The sequence below is a fragment of the Mchenga conophoros genome, linkage group LG8, assembly GCF_057382185.1.
Source record: "Mchenga conophoros isolate Kocher_MC1m ecotype Shallow Benthic linkage group LG8, M_conophoros_male_GT1.1, whole genome shotgun sequence".
Taxonomy (NCBI): domain Eukaryota; kingdom Metazoa; phylum Chordata; class Actinopteri; order Cichliformes; family Cichlidae; genus Mchenga; species Mchenga conophoros.
The window spans coordinates 24,728,773-24,739,888 of NC_140533.1; the positions used below are offsets into that span (position 1 = coordinate 24,728,773).

Below are 11,116 nucleotides of genomic sequence, written 5' to 3' on the forward strand. Positions count from 1 at the left end.
AAGGCCTAAATTCTTTCATTTATGTTTACACAATGGCAATATAAAAAACTTTTACTGGATTAAGAAGGCACCTAAGTGCATCTTTAAGTGCCTCAGTAAGATAGTTTGCTAGTCAAATCCATCTAATCACAGAAATAATGATAGTGTTGTGTCAGATTTTGAGATACGTTTCCAGCTGTAATGGAGAATATCTGGAGGGCATCTGTTGTATTGTTTTGTCTAAGATGCCAAGTAAATGGCTCCTTTTTGATAATGTTTTTGAGCGTTATTCAAGGAGAAAACCCTTCAGTGCAGAGCAGACAACTCTATGCCCTCAGCTATGCATGAAGCAGCAATCTGCTTGATTACTTAACCACATTAGCGCTCATCCAATCAAACAATGGAGAACCAAATTGGGGCCCAAATCACGCCACAAGCACACAGTTGAGCTATTGAATCGGTCTGGCTCCACTCGCTCTTACATCACACTCATCATTGGTCCAGAATCCTGGAAGACTCCATAAATGCCCAATGTGGAATCCATCAGCTTATCACATTCTTATCTATGCTCTCCAGGCCAGCTTTGCATGCCGATGTGAAAAACCCGCTGATGCTGTTTGTTGATTTCAGATTTCTCCCACTCACACTTTGTAGGTGAAGTGTTTTCTGTGTAGGAGCGAGGGAGGATTTAAGTACCAGTCGAAGTAATGCTCTCTGGGGAAACTATAAACCAGCCAAGTGAAATGGAAACCTTGGTGTTTTGCAAAAATACCACCTTGACATTTTTTACAGGTGAAAGTAAATATCAACAGTTTGCGTGCAAACACACTGGAAATAAAAATAAAATTCGGGACTTCACTTGCAGCTTTTGATTCTGGGAACTTTTTCTTAGTTCTTAACAAATAGAAAAAAAAGGCAGGATTACTGTAAGCAAGCACATCATAACAAAACTAAGAAAGCATTTTAAAAATAATAATTGCACAAAAGACATTCCTGAGCATATGACTAATACATCCCTTGATAAAGACCGACTGAAGCTTCCTTTAGAGTAGTTTTACATTATTTTGCATTTGTAAACTAAATGAGCAGCTGCACTAAGAAAATAGTAATAATAATTTAAAAAGGTTACAATAAAGTTACAGAGCTTAGCATCCAAGACCTGGGAGAGAAATGCTCAGAAATTTAATGTTTAACAACAAATGTCAAGAATATATTTATGAAATCCTCAAAAACGCTTCTGATTGTGGTTATGTCCAAAACGATTCACTCATTCACTAATCCCAGTGTCCTACTTTGGGAGTTTTATTTAAAAGAGTACATAGCACGCTCATTACTGGATGGACACTACTGGCAAATTTCCTATTTCCTGTTATAGATTTATTTTACATCTACTGTATGTCTCAAAATCTGAAAAGTGTTGCGAATAGGGAAGGGCCTTAAACTTGCATGTTTAATGACTAGTAGGGGCTCATTCATGTAGTTGTAACAACACTTCCAGTTCCACAGAACTCTATGGGGGCCCTCAGCTCCCATGCTCTGTGACCACAGAAAACACTGTAATAATGACCTTATAGTTTATGGTCTTACTGAATAACATCACAACAACGATTTTATTGTTGTAATGTTTACGATGTTTAAACCATCAAAACACTGAATGTTTCATTAGAGGACTTCACTAACCTGTTTGTAACAGTGTGCCTACTTGGGAGTCAGAACTTAAGGCATGGTGAGATACTGTAAATGCACTGAATAGGGTGTAGCTGTACATATGGACATCAATACAGAATGGTGAACCTACTGTATAGTCAACTGTACAGTGAAGAGGGGCTGATTTTGTACACATGCTTTGACATCTGTACAAAAATATCACTTGTTTCTCAAGGCTGTACCTGGCTGAACAGGCTGAGATTACATATCTCTTTATGTAATCTCATATTTCCACATAAAATTACAAAATATGTCCTTTTTTTTTTACAGATAACTATATGTTTAATACCTAAATTATGACTTAAGAACCAAGTCAAACCAAATTACCTTCGCAAGAGCAGTTTTATTTGCCAACAGTGTAAAATATTGAATGTGAGAAATGTATTGGTAAAACATGACAGGCATAAACTGGATCTAAGTCTGACTCTCTGAGGTCACGGTATATATTTAGTTCTTGTCTCACACTTACATGCTGAACAAGTTGTTAAACCTTAAACTATAAAAAAAACTAACTCTGTCAAAACACATCATAATATGCATACTTATTTTCACCAAAACTAAAATGTGGTGAAAATGAAAGGACTTGCCTGACCAGGAAGCTAAAAGCACCCGTTCTGCCTGATGTACACATGTGCTGTGCACAGAAATGCCTGACAGGACACTCACACTACCTGTTGGAGCAGTTTCTTGGCATCTGATGTTGTTTCACAGAGCACCAGGAATTATTAGTCTTAAAAGGTGCAGGGTGAGGCATTACTTTTAAAATGCCAATACACATGTATATATATCAAAGGCTCCAGTGCTATCTGTGATGTGGATTATGAGACACGTTTACTTTTGCTGCCAGACATCAATAATTGAACCTTGTACTTCTGGATGATAAAAGAGCCAATTGACACAAGTTAGGTATTTATGAGTCATACTGGCCATAAACATCAGACCTGAATTAAAGTTTGCATTCTACAACAATAGTTTCACAACCTGAGCTTCACTCGACAAACTTAACTTCCCATCTGAAAGCCCAGAACAGCCCAAACTCCCTACCACATTAAGTGACCTACATTTTGGGCTAATTGCAAGTTCTGCACATTACATATGCACACACACGCCAACTGCATGGCAGGGCTGGCATTAAAAGCTCCAAAGCCCTGCTTGTTGGGAGTCAGGCCAGACCCCCTCGCATCACCATGGAGATGGCCCTCCATTGTGGGGTAAGAATTAATGCACTTGAGGGGTCCTGGCACGTCTACAGTCCCGTTACAAGTGTGTGGGGGGTTCATTCATGTTTACACAGAGGAGACGAGAAGGACAAATTATGGTTTAAAATGCAGGAATTCAACTGCACCGCTTCGCAAAAATCATTTCTGGGAGGTGGTAAAAATCTCCCACTGAAGCAACAAACTGTGCTGGTAATTACAGCGTAATGCACACCAAATCACTGGGTATAGTGGGAGAGGCTGTAGACATTACATGACTCAAAGTGCCACACACATTTGGTAGAAACTGAGCAGAAACCCAATCAAACACACCTTCTCCTTCATAAACCCCAGTGCTGTCTGACGTCACGTATTCCTTGCAACAGGTGCAAAAGACGACGGGAAGTGTCGTGAAACTTACCTGAAGCAAAAGTTTCAAGTCACCAAACTACATCCGACAGGAACATAAGGTTAAATGTTGCCGTGTGTTTCATCGTTTCCCTGCCGTGCGCATATGATCACAATTCCCCGGATCGTAACCGGTGCTGGGAAACCAGGTAGCAGCTGGAGGTTTTGGGAGTGGCTGGCAGATTTTCGCTTTAACTCCTTCCTCTCCCCAGGAAAGGTCAACCAGCTGACACAACCTGTTTGTAACCTGTTCTGGAGTGTCATCACAGCCACAGACTGTATTTTTCAAGTCCCAGAGCTAAAAACAGCCCCTCCTTCAGCTGCACTGCAAAGCCGTTTCATCCACTGCAAACCTCCAGCTCCTCCCGAAGTTTAACCACATCTGTTTAATACAAAGGTGAACCATACGCACCTGATAAAAGTGATCCCGCACCCTCAGAAACTTTCGCTGAGTAAAACTGAGGTCTTGAATCAGCTTTTACCGAAGTATTCAAGGAACACCTCTTTTTTTTTTTCAGCCATTGAAATGGCATGAAGGGAAAGACCGGGCATTCATATGCTGATGAGCTGGCTCTGACACACCGCAATCAACCGAAACGGTATTCTAAGTCCTTCCTTCACTAGTGTCAACACCAATAAATGGTGGGATCTTATATCTAAGCAAATCCAACCATTCAGTGCTCAGGTTAACCAGGAACACGTTCAATAATATTACACGTGAATCTCTGTTGATCTTGGTTGGGACTAGGCGTGAATTTGATATGAGAGTGTTTTGTAGCTTCAGAAAGAGCCGCACGCAAACAGCCGCAAGGGATGTCCCTTGAGTCAGCAGGTGGGGCACGGGACAGCACAATTAAAAAGCGCATATAAAACCTGGGATGTAGACTTAGAAAGACGTGATCGCTGAAGCTCGCTCCTCAGAGCATTATGGGTAATGTAGGCGGCAGCTTTCAAACATAGACTGTATATAAAACCTGGATACAACCCATGTTGAAGCACTTTGAACCCACATTCTTTTTGATGACCATTAGGGAGCTGTACTACGAAACTAGTTCAGCATAGCTTAGCTTTCTCTGCATTAGCTGGCTCGACAAAACCTAAAAACAAAACAATCCTGTGTTGTTGTAACAGGTTACATATGTAAAATAATTGTATTCCTTCGGCACAAAATCTCTATAGCACTTAAAACATGCTCTGAGCCTTACCTGCTACAGGTAGGTTACCATAGTGATTTAGCTAGATTAAAAAAAGAGAGCTAACCCTTTAGTACTTCTTACAACAGATGTTTTTTATTTCTCAAATAGCCCTCAGCTCTCGGGATCTATGGCCTCAAAAACGTTCTGATCAGTTTATGATGTCATTTGCTAGTTTAAAGTTTTACTGAATACAACATGATGAGCGTTTTATGCATTGTGAAACCTGTTAGCTAAAAGATCATGGTTACCCTGTGACTGACATTTCACCACCATATGAATATGGAGATGTAGAAGGCAGTGGTGACAGGAGTCCACGTCCATCTTATAAATACAGTTTAGGCTTTAATGAAGGTTGGCTCCTAAAAATAAGTTCTCCCATTTCTGGTTAGAATGGATACATATGCATTAATAGTACTACTAAGGTATTACTAGTATAATGGGGCCCTTTTTTGTACAACACATTCTTCTCTTTGATTTTTTTTGTGTTCCCAACAGTACTTAGGTACCTTCACTGTTTTTAGTTGAATCCTTAACGCTAGTAAGTTCAGTGGTTTTACAGTTACTAGTTCCAGTTCAGGTATTTTCACAGCTTTTGAAAGATATAATAACAATAATATAATAATATGTTAAGTCATGTTGCCTGTCGTTGCCTGTAGGCTTTTTTGGGGTGCAGCATGTAAGCCTCACCTTTCTTAACTCAATTCAAGCCTCCACACGATCCTATTTCTGCCCGTGTCCCGTGGGATTTCCCAGACAATGGGTCTGCTCGGCTCACAGGTTTTCTATTTAAGGAGCAGGCCATTTAAATCTGGATTTTGCCATGTATTTTATAAAAATCAGTTAAGATTACAGTTTTAGATGCTCTAGAATAAAAAGACAAGACAATATGTTAAGGATAATAAATACTGAGATATGTACATGTTTGCAGGTTTAATAACAGTCTGCAAATACTGTATGATCAATAACATCAACAGAACTGTGCTTCTTTATTTTTGTTTTGGGTCTTTTACTTATATATATATATATATAAAAAAAATATATAAAAAAAAAAAATTATATATATATATATATATATATATATATATATATATATATATATATATATATATATATATATATATATATATCTGAATAATACGTAATGTCACACAGTGTGTTTCTCAGCACACTTGCTTTTCTACTGTTTATAGTGGACAGAGAAGAGATAACTGGATAAATCTTTCTATGGGAATTCAAGTTTACTAGTCTGAGAGTTTGAGATGTTGAAACTGATGTTTAAATGCTAGTCAGTTCTCTTCTCAGTTCTCCTAAGAGCAGGAAGTGAAATAGTTAGAGCCACAGATGGGCCGAGGCTTCACCTGGGATCCCCAACATGCAGCAGAAGTTCCCAGTGTTTTTGTTATGTTCTCTTTGAAAATAAAGCAGCGCTTCATTGCACATGTTTCATAAGTGATAACCTCCTCTTATGCTGCATAAAGTGAAACTTCTAAACTAAGTCTAGTTCGTCGTGTTTGTTGCATAAAAACATGAATACAAGCATTTTCAAGGCACATTTTTTGTGGCTTTAAACGTGCATTGATGCAGTGCTAAACAATAACACAGTCAAACCTGCAGTGGGGGTTAAAGCTTTTTAAAGCACTGTAATGTGTAAGCATAGCTGCCATACCTTACATGACAAAATTGCACCCTCTTGTGGCAGAAAACCCCCGTGTTCATCAATTGAGGTGATACAGAATGAATGAAGCATTAAAAAAAGTATGTGGGTCTTACCTGCTCCGTAGGAGGTACTTGTATGGAATTTTTTTCTGCAGTTTGTTTGACACTTTGCCTCTCTGGGGGATGCGTGTCGAGTGAAACTAGAGGAGGCGGAGGCTCGGGAAAAGTGTCAAATTCTGTGACGATTAGCTCTGGTATGGTGTCATATGTGGGTGGTGGGGGCAAAGGGAAATCCATATCCTCATCATGTGCAGAGGTCTGCTCTGTAGTATCATCCTGCAGTGAGATTTTTGACTCTTTTTTTTCTTTTATGACCTTTGGCACCAGATGAGGTTTTGCATACACTTGGGTGCTTTCAGCCTTTGGAGGTGCCGAGTTGTGCGTTTTTACATTATTCAGAGTGTGTACAAAGGTGCTGTTAGTCTGTACATCTGTCTTCACCTCTGGTAAGTCGTCACCGAAACCAAAAGTGGAGAAGCGGTAGGTCTCTTTTGGAACATCCTGAGATGATGGACGACTCTTTGTTGTCCCTTTACGTGGCTTTACGTTGGTCATATCCACTGGCTTACTAACAGTCAGACCCTGAGCTGAATTCAGCTTATTAGGACGAAGATGGTCTCCACCGGTGGCCGAGAGCTCCTCCACATACTGTGCAGGAATATAAAAGGGCTTGGTGTGCTGGTCTTTGCGAACGTGCCACCAGTGATCATTAGTCTTGGAGACCAGGATGTAACTTTCGTTTGGCTTTATGGACACTCGGCGACCATCTTTCGCTGTGTACTCGTACTCAAACTTCACTGACACGTGCTCCATGCTCTTGTGCAGGGCATCAACTCCCAGTTAATGTGGACGCACAGGGAACATTTTGAAACTGGAAATAGAGGAAATGTGATGTTAGGGTGGGTGTCAAAAAGTGTTCAGAGTTCATTGCTTGTTTTTGTTTCGTGATCCCATTTCACAAGATTGTGTGAAAAATCTCTCAAATTGCCCCCCCCCCCCCCCCCCCACACACACACACACACTATATATATATATATATATATATATATATATATATAGAGAGAGAGAGAGAGAGAGAGAGACACAGATAGATAGATATGTGTATATACATAGAGAGAGAGAGAGGAGACTATTTTTTGCATGTCTTCATAACACTTAAGTGCTTAGTGTGTGTTGGTTGTGGGCTTTTTTGCTCTGACAACCCAACACAATTGGTAAAAAGGAAATGAACTACTGCTTAGAATCATGGTGATGATGTTGTATTTCTTGGGGAAATACAACATCAGATGCACAACAACACATGACACCTACGCTGTGTCATTGTTTATCTGACAAACAGTCACAAAATGCAGCTGCAGTGCGTAAAAAAATTAGACACACTCTTAGGACTTCCTGCCAAGTCTGTGAAGGGTTATACAGCCATTTCCAAACAACACCATTCTACAGTAAGAGAGATTACTCACAAGTGGAAAAGATTCAATCCCCTTAACACCTAGTGTAACATATTTGATACAAACCAATCTTTGTGCGCTTTTGAGACTTCTACATCATTAGAGTCCTTTATTCTCTTAAAATACTTCCTCAATCAAATTCTAAGACATTTAAAAAAGGAAAAGAAAAGAAAATAACAAACAAATTGAAAGCCATATATGGAAATTAAATTTCAAGAAATTTTTTAATCAAATTTGTCAGATAGTTCAATAAACTCTCCAATTCGAATTTTCTGGGAATGAATTCAAATGTCCGGCTTTAAGGGCTTAAATATTAAAGTTCATGACAGTACAATTAGAAAAAGACTGAACAAGTATGCCTTGTTTGGAAGGGTTGCCTGAAGAAAGCCTCTTGTCTCTAAAAAAGAACACAGCAACGTGGCTTAGATTTGAAAAGTTACATCTGACCAAACAATATGACATTAGGTAAAATGTCCTTTGGACAGATGAGACCAAAGCGGAGATGTTTAGCTATTGTGCATAGCATCATGTTTGGGAAAACCAAATAAATGGGCACAAACATCTCATAACTGTCAAGCACGGAGGTAGATGGATGAGGATTTGGGCTTGGGCACCTCACAGTCACTGAGTCACCCAAGAACTCCTCTGTACACCAAAGTATTCTAGAGTCAGATGTGAGGCCATCTGTCCGATAGATAAAGCTTGTCTGAAACTGGGTCATGCAACAGATCAACGCTCCCAAGCACAGCAGCAAATTTACTCAACAGAATGGCTGAAAACGCGAAAACATTCCAATGGTCTAGTCAAAGAGCAGACCTCAAACTGATTAAGATGCAATAACGGGAGGGCTGTGTATAAACAGAAAGTGGGCCAAATTTTCACCACAATGATGTGAAAGACAGAGTGATACAGAAAAGCATTCAAAAGCTATTAAGTCTATGTAGTTTTCCATATTTTTCCTCATTTTGGATTCGTTTTTAATAAATAATGTGATATGGGTGCATTGTTGTTCATCTTAGGTTGTATTTCTCTAATTTTAAGACCTGATAAAAATAATGCTACATAGCTGTAACATCTATATTCTTTTTCTTCTTTCATCGAGCACTCAAAGCACTTGGACCCATGTCTGCCTGTCCAATAATCCATTCATGGTTAGTGTTTGACATTATTATGTTAATACTGATTTACCAGAAAGGCTAATGCAGTTCCAGTTTAGAGTAATGAGCAAAAGGCTGGCAGAGATAAAAGCCTCTATGTGTGTGCGCAGAATTAGACAGGAAATGGAAGTTGCTTTCCATTTGCTGCAGAGCAACTTCAACCTAAACTTGAGCTTGAGCAGCAGACTGAGTAATTGCTTAGCCACAAAACAGGAAGCCTGCACCGTCCTCGTCTCAGCGTCAGGCAGACGTCACTCAGCAATCTCAGTTTGCCTGTTAAAGGCTATGTTTTTGCTACGGAGGACTCTGAATGTTTACTGCTTTTTATTATCTTCTGAAGCACATTTTAAACAACAAATTTAGTCATACTAAAAACAAAATAAAACCACAAAAGACAGTCGTATTGCTAATAGTGCTAGCCGTATTGTTAAAATCCTTATACACTGCTTTTTAAAAGAAACTCCATAATGCCAAATCATACATACACTCAAGGCACATAAAAATGCAAAATTATAAATAATGGGGGGAAAAAGTTAACCAACATGGGTAAAATTCTCATATTTTGTCTTCTGGCATATTTTAAAGTTCAACATTCAACAATAAAATCAAACCTAACCCTTGAATTTCACACTTTATAAGTTAAAATTGGTTTACTTGCCTCATCTCTGCCTCCCAGCATTCCCCGACAGTAGTTTTTCAGTCTCGCAGCCTTGAAGCGGCACCTAAGTATCTAAACAGCCGGAGCTCAACCTGCTGCTTACATGTATCATTTCTGCTCGTTTGCCTCCCTCTTATTTCCTGTTCTGTGTGCCTCTGCGAATGCACCGAAAGAAGCAAATGGTGAGGCATTACAGCACAAAAGCCACGAGAAATGGGAAGTCTGACTTTAACCACACTTCCCAGTGTTTTCTTTAAATGTGCTTTGTTTTCACAGAAAATTGCTCACAAAAAGCCAATGGGATTGTCCGACCAAGTGCTGACTCAGTCTGCCATAATATTTTGCAAACACTGTGAATAAATAAACGTGGTAAACATAGAGTTTTAAGGACAGTTTAACTCTTTTCTTATTGAAAATAACAAAGATAGTTTAATGTTTTATGTATGTGATGGGAATGCAAAAATGAAATCTTTTAAACTTAATAGAGTATGTTACCAATAGGACCATAAGGCAATACTTTAGAAAAGCAGGGTAGTTATGTGTGTAGTTGTAGCTTCATGTGTATATCTTTAAAACCAAGTACGCCCTCTGCTGGAATTTTAGGTTAAATAAAATACACATCTAAGTCCAAATGATGATTTCCTTACTTATTTATTTTGTCTTATTCGCAGATTTGGACTGGACTAAACTGTGAATCACTGAAATACTGCGGTCTCTCTTATAAACCGATTTAAACCGTGTTTATACAGAACCGAGGAAAGAAAAAAGACACGAGATCTGAAGTAGATCCAAGGCAATCACATTTCTGTGGATTACATTAGACACTGAAAACACTCATATCTTCATTTACGTCAAAAAATACCGTCGGTGTCGTTTTTATGTTGTATATTTCCTTACACACGTGCTCAATATGGTAACAATAAAAATTAAGACATCAAAAACTATCTAGGTCTTCAGTGTTTGAAGCAATACAAACAAACCTTTAGTAAGGTAACACAGTTGTTAAATAAACGCCTGTGAATTTTTTTTAAAGGTTTTGTGTCTGTTGTTGAATGCATTTTAAAGTAATTTGTTGTTTTTGTTTAAAATCAGCATTATCAATTGCGTTAAATCCATCAGTTTTAATCTACTTTATATGTTGATTGCTTAGTTTGCTTCTGGTAAAGACATCTTGAAGAGGTGAGGCTTGCAATTATGAGCCATAATTTATATTTTTATTCACATTTTTGTTAGCATTTGTACTAGAGAGAAAATTCAAATGTGCTCCTGAAAGATAAGAATCATTTTGTAAGTTAAAAGCAAGTCAAATTCGGGTGATCCGGAACTACAACATTGTCGGTTAATACTACTTACTGATATAGATAGTTCCGCGTTAAGTTCACTCAAACGCCGGGGAACGTTATTATGCTGAGCAACGTATAGTATTTTTTTCACAAGTACAGAAGCCCCGCGATAAGCAGGGCATCAAAAAATTAGTTATAACTCATATTGTTCCTCTCCACGGAAATCTTTAGTAAAAGGCGAAAGATTTATACGATCTGAAGAGAAACATGAGTGTACTACTGAATGTGGTGACCCGGGGAGGTGTGGTTTTCCGACATACCCATTACACTCACGGTGTCGTTGAGCTGAACTCAAACGTGCATAG

General features: G+C 38.7%; 1 protein-coding gene and 1 non-coding gene across 3 annotated transcripts in view; both read right to left on the reverse strand.

Annotated features, from left to right (window-relative positions):
• arhgap27 (Rho GTPase activating protein 27) overlaps nucleotides 1–10,837 on the reverse strand; it is a 32,837-nt gene extending 22,000 nt beyond the window's left edge. Inside the window, exons 1-3 of one of the 2 annotated variants that reach the window (XM_085285164.1) lie at nucleotides 10,822–10,837; nucleotides 9,469–9,623; nucleotides 6,257–7,073 (exon numbers count right to left, since the gene is read on the reverse strand). In XM_085285164.1, the coding sequence (XP_085141290.1) occupies nucleotides 6,257–7,015 (759 nt within the window). In that variant the 5' untranslated portion in view covers nucleotides 7,016–7,073; nucleotides 9,469–9,623; nucleotides 10,822–10,837. Of the gene's footprint in view, nucleotides 1–6,256; nucleotides 7,074–9,468; nucleotides 9,624–10,821 lie in introns of those variants that run through there. The other variant, XM_085285163.1, reaches the window with a different exon arrangement.
• A 74-nt stretch (nucleotides 10,838–10,911) lies between these two features.
• On the reverse strand, nucleotides 10,912–11,026 carry LOC146568838 (U5 spliceosomal RNA). Its single transcript, XR_014893704.1, has one exon. It is a non-coding gene; the product is annotated as a U5 spliceosomal RNA (small nuclear RNA).
• Between the last annotated feature and the right edge of the window lie 90 nt (nucleotides 11,027–11,116).